The 13,216-nt window shown below is 33.3% G+C and overlaps 2 protein-coding genes across 4 annotated transcripts; one reads left to right on the top strand and one right to left on the bottom strand.

Annotated features, from left to right (window-relative positions):
* Positions 1–219: 219 nt before the first annotated feature.
* On the bottom strand, positions 220–3,106 carry Atg13 (Autophagy-related 13). Its single transcript, XM_073959469.1, has one exon. The coding sequence runs from the start codon at positions 2,394–2,396 to the stop codon at positions 675–677; it is 1,722 nt and encodes a 573-aa protein (XP_073815570.1). The 5' UTR covers positions 2,397–3,106; the 3' UTR covers positions 220–674.
* Positions 3,107–6,443: 3,337 nt separating this feature from the next.
* LOC141391023 (MKI67 FHA domain-interacting nucleolar phosphoprotein) lies at positions 6,444–8,157 on the top strand. 3 transcript variants are annotated; one of them, XM_073963941.1, is made up of 4 exons: positions 6,444–6,493; positions 6,567–6,677; positions 6,750–7,088; positions 7,154–7,992. In XM_073963941.1, exons 2-4 carry the CDS (start codon positions 6,591–6,593, stop codon positions 7,898–7,900), a joined length of 1,173 nt encoding a protein of 390 aa, XP_073820042.1. In that variant the 5' UTR covers positions 6,444–6,493; positions 6,567–6,590; the 3' UTR covers positions 7,901–7,992. The 3 variants fall into 3 exon arrangements, 2 of the variants coding, with proteins under 2 accessions (XP_073820042.1, XP_073820041.1); XR_012409542.1 differs by lacking the exon at positions 6,444–6,493 and adding an exon at positions 8,015–8,157 and having other exon boundaries at positions 6,500–6,677; positions 7,154–7,952; XM_073963940.1 differs by lacking the exon at positions 6,444–6,493 and having other exon boundaries at positions 6,500–6,677.
* The last annotated feature ends 5,059 nt before the right edge of the window (positions 8,158–13,216 follow it).

The raw sequence follows: 13,216 nt of genomic DNA, 5'->3' as shown, positions 1-13,216 counted from the left end.
TAAGTACTGTGTTACGTCCTATTCTCTGTTACGATCTGATTTAACTTTTTGATTTAATTTTCGAATAGTAAAAATTTTAACAAAATGCAATTAGTATTGTTGAAGTTCGTCACCTTTTGTGTGTCCAGAAATGTTTGCAAAACTCAAAGCAACTTAAAAGAAATGTATAAAAAAATACCCAAAGAACCAAAACAAAAGAAAATAAAATAAAACAAAAAGTTTTTGTATTGAATTTTGTATCTTATCAAAGTAAATATTAATGTATATTTTTTGCATTCTTTCTTTCATTCGTTCGTTTTTTTTCAAATGAGATATATAAATTAAACAATATAGCAACATCAACATTATTATCAAACAGAAATTAAACATTAACCTAAAAAAGAAGAAAACTATACAAGTTGTAAAATAAAATTAAAAATAATTAGTTTTTTCTTGTTTACATAATTACAAACAATAGAGTTGTTGTTGTTTTTAATTACAATTTACAAAATATCAGTACCTTGTTTTTTGTTTCTGTTTCGTTAATGTTGTTGTTATTCTCTTTTTGTTTCTATACATAGTATTAATATAATTAAAGTTATGTTGTTTATAAATATCCTCCTGCATTTAGATTTCTACAAATGTACAAATGTCAAATCCGAACAAGACTGACGGACAACTTCTAGTCCGGGGTTTTAGTTACTCATTTGTAGACCACCACTACTGCGACTACCGGTCGACGATGATGTTTGTAGGGTATTAAATTGTGATACCAATTTGTCATAGTCTTCTAGGGAGGTTTCGAACTGTTCCAATTGCTTGGAAAGATCATCAACAAATGAATATTCCGTTTTGGAATTCGAGCAGGTATTGGAGGATAACGTTTGCTGTTGCGAATTGCTGCCCACAGAATTGGCTGCCTGTGAACATGTTTCGGCTTGTAGCTCCGATAAGCCTTTAAGTGGCGGGGCATGATAACAATCACGATAAAACTTTGCCAAATCATTGACATGTGAGGTGGGTGAGGCAAAGGGAAAATTCAATTCTTTCAAGAGATTTTCATCCTCCGATGATAGGTGATGGGCGAGGGTAATGGATTGCGGCGAAGAGGCTTGTTGCTGTTGCCGGCTGTTGGTATTAATTGGGGCGGGTATAAATAATGATTTGACAGGTGATTGGGAGTGTGTTGAATTGTTGGGTGATTTTTGAGGCAACTGAGCAGTCGCCGTTGTGAGTTGCTGCAAATTTTCATCGTTTTCCAAACTTTTAAAGGCTTGTACATTGTTGTTCGTTGCCGCAGAACTGTTGTTGTTATTATTAGTATTGGCAGCATTATTGTTGATATTATGTTGATGACCATTGCCCAGGGGAGAAGTTTGTGGTGAATCACATTTGCGATTTAACGATTCAATGGAACCACCATAACCCGTGCCCGTACTACCAGTACTCTCATGCCTTGGTTTACGCAGTAACCACTCAAATGGCGGCGTTTCGGGTAAAACAAAATCATCTTCTGTGTATTGGCGCAATTTACCCACATCTGTAAAGGCACCTGGCCTCAGCGGTTTCTCAATATCAATAATTTTCTTGTCGCCTCCTAATCCACCCGCAGATCCCTTCTTGTTATTGGTATTGCCCGCATTTTGTTTACTGTTGCTATCACAATGTTTAAAATGATTCGAATCAATCATGATGGTATTGGATTCCCTTGTTCTTGCCTGGGCTGCTGTGGCTGAGGGGGTGATAGTCATTTTGGTACGATACGATACGCTCATCACCAAATTACCCACAATCGTGTTTAAATTACCAATGCGTACAGTCTTGTGGCCTTCACCTAATGCATGAACCTGAGGCTTCTCCACATAGATGCGATAATAAATGCTATACGAATCGGGACATTGACGTCTGGACAATTTGTATGCGGGCGTGGCACGTGTCAATGAAATTAATGACTTTAAAAGCATTCCCATGCGATTGTAGATGGCATGGGCTGTCTTCAGACATGGCGTTTCGGGTTGTGATGTATTGATGTTTTGATTAAGGCCAGCCTTGTCCGTGGCGGTATCTTTATTTTTGCTTTGGACAGCAGCACCGGTTGACTGTAAATCCAAGGACCATACTTCCAATATCATTTGATCGCCTTCGGCAGTTTTCAAAGAAATCTCCACGCATAGGGGCAGGCGTTTCAAAATATTTTCACCAGCGGACAGAGCCAAGGCTTTTTTCGTCTCAGCATGAACATCAGGATGATCTTCGACGACAATATTGAACCAATCATTGCCAGCCAAAGGATTGCATTTGGTTTGGATTTTTTCACCAAGTCTGGACTGCACTACTACTTGAGTGGATTTTAAAGCCAGAAATTTGATAAATTTCTCCAAATCTTTTTCAACTGCATTAATGCGTTGTGTCGACATATTTGCAGGCCTTCTTTTTTGCTTTGTTCTGTTTGTTGTTGTTGTTTTTAATAAATGATGTTCTCGTTTAAAATGGTTGGTTTGTTGTGTTCGGCTTGTTTGCTATTGTTGTTGTTGTTTGCTGTTGCTCCTCTCAATTGTCGGCCTCTCTCTCACACATCATACTCAGTGACCACAAACAAACACATGCACAATTTCTTAGAATTTAATAGAAGTTTTTTCTTCTTGTATGTTTTTACTTTTGACAATTATTGTTTTTTTTTAGATTATATTTCCTCTGTTTAATATTTTCTTTCTTCCGATATTTTATTTAACTTCCGCATTTTTATGTTTTTTGTCTTAAATTTTTCATCGGGGGAAACTTGCTACAGTTTACACATCAACAGAAATCAAGCTACACACCCTTTTTTATTTGGGATTGTAATTCATTCACTTCACTTTAATTTGATTGCTGGTTTTCTTTTGTTTCATTTGCATTGACATTGCCTTAAAATTTTCTTGTGTTTTCTTTATTTATGTTTTGTATATTTTATTTTGTTTATCACTCAGTTTCGCGTCGCGTTAAAACAAAGGAATTATCTATCAATCTGCAGTTCTTTCTTTTTGAGAAAATTATGTCTGTGACTTTTTCCGTTTTTTGCTTCGCGTGTTTCTCTCGTCTATGCCGTTTTTAAAATATTGAATGAATTGGTTCGTGAGTTTCGTGGTTACTCATCATTAGGGATCTGTAAATAGTTATTTTTTCAAATAATCGATTAATCTACTTTATCGATAGAGTTGCCTGGCGACACGTCGAATTATTTGAAAAATAGTCCATATTTACATTAGGCAATTTTCTATGCGGCAATTGTCTATTTGTCGGTGAGAGAGGGTGTTGAGAGGCAAAGGGTTACCATATGCCTCACCTTTCTCTCCATCAAACTGACAATTGCCGCAAGGAAAATTACCTAATATAAATATGGACATACTTTCTCATGGTAGTAGTCCCGATTTACATTAGGTGAGTTTACTTACGGCAATTTTTCTCGTTCTTTTTTAAACTTGCCTCTTGCGTTTATAAAAGGCAATTCTGGGGCTCAATTCTGTTTCTGTGAAAATGTGAAATGAAAACTTTTACAAAGGAAAAAACTGTCAAATGAAAAAAATTATAAAGGAAATATTTTTCATTTCAAATTTTCATAGAACAAGAATCCAGCCCCTGTTCCTACAAGTTTCTTTTTTTTTTTCGAAACAATTACTCTGTTCCAGCACCTGCAAGAATATACTATTTTTTACTACGATAAAAAATTTTCCTTTATGTTGTCGGAAAAAATAGTAAAAAATAGTAGATTCTTGCTGTTCTGTCAAATACGAGAAAAATAAAAGGAATTGCCTGAAAATTGCCGGTAAGAGCAATTTTTTTCATTTCCATTCCCCTTACGTGTCTTTCCTAATGCTTGGTTTACATTCGTCGTCGTTTCCTGATTTCGCGCGGAATCAAGCAAAATTTACCATGATTTCGCATACAAAAATGAAATCATCTCATTTCGTGATTTCAGCGAAATCAACATCGAAATCACAGTACACATGATATACAACCCTGTTTTTGCCCAAAAAAGTACCAAAAGTTGCAACACTTTTCACGTATCACAATAAACAAGGTAGATGGTCAATTGCTGCAAAAATTTTAGTATCAAAATTTGTAAACAATGCGAAAAAAATATTAAATTACTTTGTTACAATGCTATTTTTCATTGTGTTCCCATACTTTTTTAATGGTAATGTTAGAAAAAAGAGCAAATTGTCAAAAACTGCTTCCCCATACAAATTTCTTAAAAAATACGGGAACGGAAAAATTACGGAAATTGCAAAAACTCGAGCATAAATGTCAAAATCAACGTATCAGCTATCATATTAGATGCCAATGAACATGCTTGCTGCTAGTTTCTACTAGGCCAAAATTGTATTGCAGAAAACAGGAGAAGAGGGCGCTATTTTTGTTTAAAGTCTTGCTAGATTTCGAAGTACGGGAACGAATTTTTAGCACTAAACGGGAAAACTACTGCAATTACTTATATTGTACAGGTTCTGAGCACAACTTTTATCTATCAAAATTTATTATTATGATATCGTAACGATAAAATCATTTTTTTATTTTTTCATTTGTTAGTACTATACACAATTAACACCGTATATATGTAGATAATTTTACGATCATTTTCCAAATAAAGTTGTTAAGTTATATATTGTCGTATATTTTTGATGATTAATTCAATTTACAACAACTTGTTTTGAAAATTCATATTCGATCAGCTGCGCATATGCATCTACCTTGATCATTGTGATATGTTTGAAATCAACAAAAAAAATAAGTGTAAACACCGGAGGGCATTTCAGGATTTCGTGAAATCCAGTGGATTTTGGAGCCCAAGTGTAAACTTGGCATTAAACGCGAAGCATTGTACATTCGATCGAACGATTCTTTAATCCAAGTGAGTTCTGGGTAAGAATCAGAAGATCGAAACATCGATTTTTGAGTTCTAAGTAAGAATCAAAAGATCGGCATCGTAAAATGTTGAATATGTTATGTCAAAACTTTCTTTATGTTGTTGGGGAAATTACAACAAAAATAATTTTTTTTTATAAAAGGATTTGACTTTTCATATTCGATCAGCTGGTGTGATACCACTACCTGGTAGTTCTGCCATGATCTATAGATAGTTTTGTCTATCGATATTAACGTATTAAAAAAACCCTAACCTGACAATTGCTACAAATTTTTACTACGATAACAATTTTCCCTTTATGTTATCGAAGAAAATAGTAAAAATTAGTAGATTCTTGGAGTTCTGGAACCGACCAAATGTGTAGTACACTTACCCTGCGTTTACAAATGACAAGACAGTTGAGTTCATGTATTGATTGTCAAAAACCCAAAACTTGCCTGTGTGATGTAGGCGTCCAGACAACTTCAAAAACAGTTGTAAAATTATGAATGGAAATCATCGATTCCTTTTCGTTTTCCGTTCACATATTTTGTTTTTGTACATATTCATTTGTTTTCAGCACATTTGAATTATCATCTCACTTCTTTTTCAATAAAATGTCAAAAATTTGTTAACCAGACTGTCTGTGAAAAAATGATGGACAGCTGGGAGACAAACGAAAAATGTATGTATGCCTTAGTAAATCAGAGTTGTATTTGAAGACAAACTGTCTGATGTAAACGCCTAGTTAATGTAGATTGGGACTTTTAGTTTATAAAAAGACACAAAAATACAATTTATGGTCTGTTCCAGTACTGCAAGAATCTACTAATTTTTAACATTATTTTCGATAACATAAAGGAAAAAGTGTTATCGAAGTAAAAAATATTCAGGGTTATCATGAATATTTCCCTCGGAATTTTCCGCGAGGAAAATAATTTTAAAAAGTGAAATTACTTTAAAATCAGTTTTTTAAAAATTTGAAAACTACTTGAATCACTTAATTATGCAATATTCTTGATGAATTGACAAAAATATTCCCTTTTTGGACTTAAATATGGAAATAAAAAATTATGAAATTGGGGAAAGGGAAAAATTCCGCGCGGAATTTTTATTCATGATAACCCTGATTAGCTTCTTGCAGGTTCTGGAACAGAGCAATACTTTTCCGAAAAATTGGCAATTGTTACTACGGACTTCCTTTCTCCATCCACAAAACCGAAAAGCCGTGAAAATTTCTATTTATTTCAATAGATTTTAGGTTTTTTGCCAGCTCTGGCATTCCTTTATAATTTGACATTTGGGAAGAAAGCAAAGCAAGCCACCATTGATTCTGTCACGGCATTAAGATCAACATGTTTGATATATGCTCCGTTCCAGAACCTACAAGAAGCTACTACTTTTTACAACGATAACATTTTTTTCCCTTATGTTATCGAAAAAAAAAAAATAGTAAAAACTAGTAGATTCTTGCAGTACTGGAACAAACCAATTGATTGAGAAATCGCCTTGTGCCTTTTTGATATTTTTTACACGCTCTTTATTTAGGAAGTCTCTGCATTACATATACAGAAGCTAGTGATTCTGTCAACTTTTACCGCAACACAGAACAACTGATGAGAGATTTTTTAGGTGAGAGTGTTTGTTTGTTGCACGTGTGTTTCTTTTTATGAAAAACTGTGAATATTGTTTAATTTGTTAACAGAAAAAATATAAAATAATTCTAACAATGGCACCGGTTATTAAACAGAAAACTAAGAAATCTCCTAAACAGGAAGAACCCGCGAAAGCCAAGGAAACTGTAGTCTCTTCACAGGTACCGTATAATAACTGTCTTTCACACACTGGAAAGGAACCGACATTTTTTAACAAAACAATCTTTTTCCAGCTCCAAAAGAAAATTAACAAAAAACAACAAGCCTCGAAAGAAGATCGAGGTGTGGTTTTCATTAAACATTTACCCCATGGTTTCTTTGAACAACAACTTAAAAATTACTTTGAACAATTTGGAAAGGTGACACGGCTAAGATTGGCCCGTTCAAAACGGACTGGCAACAGCAAAGGATATGCCTTTGTAGAGTTTGAATACCCTGAAGTAGCACAAGTTGCGGCCGAAACAATGGATAACTATTTGATGTTTAAGAAACTTGTAAAGGCCGCTTACATACCTCCAGAGAAGCAACAGTACAACTACTTTAGATCAACAGTGCGCCAAATTAAAAACAAGGTATTTTGAATACAATTTTTTTAATTACACCTAAGTCGATTAACATTGTTTTTACTTAATTTTAGTCTGGTAAGAGTGTTTGGGTGTCAAGTAAAACCGCCTCGGTTCAACGCAAAATGAAACAACACAATGATTGGTCGGAAGAGAATTTCACAAAACGCACCACCAAACAGCTTAGGAAGTTACAGAAACTGGCCCAAAAATGTGCACACCTTGGAATTGATATAAATAAAATTGTTATTGAACCTAAGACCAAGAATGAAGATACAGCTGCTGGCAGCTCCAAACGCAAAAGTCAAAAGGAACCCACAGATCAGAAAAAGGCAAAGAAACAACCAAAATTAGAAGATTTACTTGGTAATACCATACAAGAGGATTCAGAAGATGAAGATTATATTGCTATGGCCGAAGATGATGATGATGAGGATGAACAATCATCAGATGAAGAATCCTATGGATTCCTCAAAGATGTAGATAACGATGATGATGATGATAGCGAGGAAGACGATGATGATGAAGAAGAAGAATCGGAGGAAGAAGTGGAGGAGGAGAAACCCTCGAAAAAGACTAAAACCAACTTTAGCAAATCACTGAAGGCTTCAAATATTGAACGTTTTGACCAAATGTTAAAACGTAAACCACACTCTGGTGGCGTACAAAAGCCAAACAAGAAGTTAGTAAAACCTCCCGTTGTTGTAAAACCTAAAAATAAAATGCAAATTAATGCCGCCAAGGAGTTGGCAAAACCTTTATCTAAAGTTCAAGGTAAAAATTCCGGCAAAGCGTTAAAAAAATCTAAAAAATTTAAATAGATTATAAGTATGTTTTGCCCTATTACTACTACGTTTTTTCTTCTTCAGTAATGTAAGTTTCTATAAAAAATAAATTTCTATTATAAAAGTAATTTATGTAATATTTTCATTCAGTTCATGATCGGCTTGAAATTCAAAGGCGACTGGCAACGGACGGATTAGAGGGAGCTGTTATAAAAAATCTGCTTTGCGAAAATTGTATTAATAAAACTTCGATTTTTTTGATAGATTATTATGATGATAGTGATATCAAGGCTGAACTTACATGGATTATTAATCATGTCGGACCCTTAAATTATAAGGCCTATTTTTCGAAAGACCCAAGAAAGTTAAGCAATATTCTATAAGAAGACCTTGTGCATCTTCCACTAGAAGATCTTGTGGTCTTCTATAGGAAGACATTGTGGTCTTATATAACAGGACCTTGTGGGCTTCTGTAAGAAGAACTTGTAGACTTCTCTGAGAAGACCTTGTTATCTTCTATAAGAAGGCCCTGTGGTCTTTCATAAAAAGACTTTGTGGTTTTCTATATCAAGATGAAGTTCTTTGTATGGAACTTTTGGTCTTCTAAAAAATACCTGGTGGTATTCTATAAGAGGACTTTGTTGTCTTCTATAAGAAGACATTGCGGTCTTCTATGAAACGACCTTATGGTCTGGTATAAGAAGATGTTGAGGCGTTCTATAAGAAGAACTAGTGGCTTTCTATAAGAAGACAATTGCCGCAAGGAAAATTGCCTAATGTAAATATGGACATTGCGGTCTTTTGTAAGATGTCATTGTAGTCTTCTATAATGCTATGTTCATACCAGTACTTGTTAATTACGTTGTTCGCTCTCACAATTTCGTATACGAATTAACCCGTTCATACGACATGATACATACCAAGGCATATTTTTTTTATAAGGTTAATGCATGAATAACAACAACTAAAAACATTGTAAAAATTTACAAAAACAACATTGTTGTTATTAAAAATTTAATATCAAACATGGCAGAACTACCAGGTAGTGGTATCACACCAGCTGATCGTTGTTTGTTGTAATTTCCCCAACAACATAAAGAAAGTTTTGACATAACATATTCAAAATTTTACGATGCCACTACCTGGGTAATTGTGCCATGATATCAAAGAAAATATTGAATAATGGGGTCGTTCTAAATAATGTTCTCAGGAAAAACATAGATACATTTTGAAAATCCTATAAAATAGAACAAATTTGAATCAAAATGTAAATATAAAGCATACAGAACTGTCGTAGGTCATTGTTATTACACGTTTAGGATGAAAAACATTATTTTATAATACCAAATTTCGAAGTTTCAAATTTCATGAGTAGACCCTATTACATTTTGAAAACCAAATTTACAAAAAAAAAGTAAAAATACAGCTGATTGGTGTGCCTTGGCGACACCATTATACGCCATTTTTAGCTCTGTTCCTTTACGTGCAAGAATCTTCAAGTTTTACCACTTTTTACTCGAAAAGCGTTCCTTTACTTCAGACACCATGCAATTTATATGGGAGCAGTCTACAACTTTTACTTTTACCGGTTTTACCACTTGCAAAAGTAAAGGAACAGGCCATATATATAACCGGATTTAACAAACCGACAGGGTTTTAAATGTCAATTCCATTGCTTATATTTCAAACAAATCCTCATAATGAAGGTTAACACTGCAAAAAGCTCTAATATAAACAGCACAGTTGGACACTTAGCCCATCTGATTGTTATGTTTGTTGTCAAAAACATTGTTGTGATTTAAAATACAAAGAAACTCAAATCACAATAATATCCCTGTAGGAAATGTCAATAGTGAATCTATACTGACTTACTACTGACATTGTCAACAGTACTACTGACAAACTGTAGACAACTAATTTCCTATAGACATTTTGTATGAACGTGTCATTCGAAAGTCAGTACTGACAATGGAACTAGTATGTCAATAGTAAGTCAGTAGTTCCTGAGGAACCATGTGTTGACATTGGAGGTAGTGAGTCAGTATAGACATTGGGGGTAGTAAGTCAGTATAGACAATGGAGGTAGTGAGTCAGTATAGACATTGGAGGTAGTGAGTCAATAGTACCAGATTTTCAATACTAAATTTTTTAGCTTATTTTGAACTTTTCATAGATAAAACAGATATATAGTACATTTAATAAGAAGATGAAGCTACACATTTGTTTAAATACTATATTTCATTAAAGAATAAAACAAATAATAGGTGTGTTCGTTTACTCAACAATTTGTGCAAATTTGTACAAGTCCAGTAACTTCTTGTAATCGGCTAAGGTCTTTTGCATTGTGCTGTAGAGTAAACGAACAACATCCAGTAACAATTTGTACAAATTTTGAGTAAACGAACACACATAATATTGAAAATGCTAAAAATGTACAAATTGCTTATTACAGTATTTTTATCTTTTTAAATGGCTAAGCCAAAGATTCCACATAAGTAAAAATTACAGCCTGTTTCTGTATGTCGAAAGAAGAATGTGTGCGAATGAAACACGCCCAAACTTTAGTTTTCGAAATAACTTTACCTTTGCTTTTGCTTCAAAACAAAAAACAAATTTGAAAAACACACAAGAGTTTGGGCGTGTTTCATTCGCACACATTCTTCTTTCGACATACAGAAACAGGCTGTTAGTAAATAAAGACAATGTTTTCAAGGCTGCTTAAATATTTTAACTTATAAATAATAAAAAACGTTCTCGTTTTATTTTCTTGGCCAAGTCGCACCAATGACTTGTCTGCTTAAAATAGTTCTTCTTCTGTTGCACTTAACGTTTTATCAGGCGATTCGCTGAATGTTGATATAACATCTAGGAATTGAAAAGAATAAACATGTATAAATAAACATAAATAAAAAATATGTCCTTAAATTTGCTTACCTATTGCAGCTGTATAACATTGGAAAAATCTCACAATCGATTTTTGCCAAATAATTCTTCAACATTGTAATTCATTATTATGTTTAGTTGCATTCAGCATTTCCAGCGAGACGGGACAATATATACATCAGGCTCCACAATCTTCTCTAAAGGTTCCACATAATGTCTAATTGTCCAAATTTCACCACAAATGTTGTTAGTCGCCTCAGAATTCGTACTTTGCTATAGAATTGTTTATTTTTCACATGTCTTTTATATTTTCTTTTGCTCATACTTGTTATTGAAATTATATGCCTAAAGTTTTCACGATATTTTATTGATTTTTACAAAAACACTTTTTTCACCAACCGCAAAAATTATTTTACGCCAAACAATTAAGAAAATTAAAAAAAGGATGCTTCGTTGCTATCATCTGTCAATATACACAATGCTTCTTCTTATTAGGGTAAAGGTATCAATAGTTGACAACCTGGTGACAAAGTGTTGACTTTGTCACCATATTAGTAGACAAAGTGGCGACATGTCAACACATGACCCCACACTTCCTACAGGGATAAAATCTATTATGTTTGTTGTCAAAAGTTGTTAACAGAACTCTGAATGGCCGACCTTATGTAGGCCTTGATAAACAGCATATTACCGAAAATTTTCGGTAACTGCCGAAATTATAAGCATTTTAACTCCCTGTTTTTGTAACTTATTTTTGTTCGTTCGTCTATATTCGTAATAATTTAGTCATCCATAGCTCAGCAGCCAGAAGGCACCCTGTAGGAAGCATGGGGACATGTGTCGACATGTCACCACTTTGTCTACTATTATGGTGACAAAGTCAACACTTTGTCAACAATTGATACTTTTACCTTAATAAGAAGAAGCATTGTTTATAGTGAAAACTGATAGCCCAACGAAGCATCTAATTTTTTCTTCATTTTCTTATGGGTGTTTTACACGATATGTAATTTTACATATGTGTTGTCATTTTGCGTATACATTTTGTATATAAAAAGTGACAACTCATATGTAAAAAACATATGTATCGTGTAAAGTACCCATTAATTGTTTGGCATAAAATAATGTGTTTTTGTGAAAAATCAATAAAATATATAATTTTAATAACAGCAAGTATGAGCAAAGGAAATTAGGAAAGGAAAATAACAGACAAGTGAAAAAATAGACAATTCTATATTAAAATGCAGGTTCTGAGGCGGCTGACAAAATTTGTGGTGAAACTGGTGAAGAGAAGATGACGAATATTGTCCCGTTTCGCTGGAAATAATGAACGCATCTTACACCTGATGTTTGGACACGGCATAATAATGATTTAGAATGTTGAAGGGTTATTTGGCAAAAATTGATTGCGAGATTTTTGCAATGTTTATACGGCTGTAATGTTAGAAAATTTAAGGACATTTTGTTTATTTATGCTTATTTATTCATGTTTATTCTTTTCAATTCTTAGATGTTATATCAATATTCAGCGAATCGCCTAATAAAAAGCGAAGTGCAGCAGAAGAATTAATATTTTAAGCAGATAAATCACACCAATTCTTATGGCCAAGAACCACCAATTCTTAGGCAATGATATTTCTGACAATGGAAACGATTTTTTTATTATTGGTTAGTCTATCTTGAAAACATTGGCTTTATTTACTAATTTTGTGCTTATGTGGAATCTTGGGCTTAGCCCTTTATAAAGATAAAAAGACTGTAATACGCAATTTGTACTTTTTAGTATTTTCATAATTATATGTTATTCTTTAATAAAATATAGTACTTAAACAAAAGTATAAGTTCATCCATGGTATAAGTAAAGAGGTAGATTTAAATGAAAAAAATCTATAGAACCCTTGTTTTTCTTGAATTCCTAAAACTTCAAAATAAAAACAACAAGTGGGTTTGTTTACAATACATTTTTTGAGCATTTTATAAAAAACGCGAAAAATGAATGAAGAGTTAAGTTTTCTCCACATAATCGAGTTGTGATTATGATAAACTGATTGTTTCAATGCAAATCTTACCAATTTCTTCCATACAAATGGTCTAAAAACAATTTTAAAAATCATTGAATTCGATTGTTTTTAAAATTGTTTGGCATACTAAGTCTGTCTGGTTACTTTCCCAGCAAGAATTGTCGAGCAAGAACTTTCTCAGAGAGTAAGGGGTTTTTATTCTCTTTTGCTAGAAAATTGTAAAAAGTAAACAGACACCTTCCCAGCAAAAACCAGCAAGCAATCAGCTGACTTGCCAAAACAGAACAATTTGTCCGCCAACAAAGGAAGCAAACACGTTGTATTTTATTAAAAATAAAAAAGAAAATGAAACAAAAAAGTATTTTTCCACTTTACAAATTTGTTCTCCATAAAACAATACAATTAGACTATGTTATTTCCACAATAAAATTGTTTTTAATGTTCACAA

This window comes from Musca autumnalis, unplaced genomic scaffold, assembly GCF_047663935.1.
Source record: "Musca autumnalis isolate F117 unplaced genomic scaffold, ASM4766393v1 scaffold_1, whole genome shotgun sequence".
NCBI classification, from domain to species: domain Eukaryota; kingdom Metazoa; phylum Arthropoda; class Insecta; order Diptera; family Muscidae; genus Musca; species Musca autumnalis.
Note: the sequence above shows the minus strand (reverse complement) of the source record. Positions and strands in the feature narration are given on the sequence as shown.

Bases quoted from the DNA above. Each gene is read 5' to 3' on its own strand.
- Atg13 (XM_073959469.1), bottom strand. From the start codon at position 2,396: ATGTCGACACAACGCATTAATGCAGTTGAAAAAGATTTGGAGAAATTT.
- LOC141391023 (XM_073963941.1), top strand. From the start codon at position 6,591: ATGGCACCGGTTATTAAACAGAAAACTAAGAAATCTCCTAAACAGGAA. The intron at 6,678-6,749 runs GTACCGTATAAT...ATCTTTTTCCAG, and splicing joins AAACTGTAGTCTCTTCACAG to CTCCAAAAGAAAATTAACAA. The intron at 7,089-7,153 runs GTATTTTGAATA...ACTTAATTTTAG, and splicing joins TGCGCCAAATTAAAAACAAG to TCTGGTAAGAGTGTTTGGGT.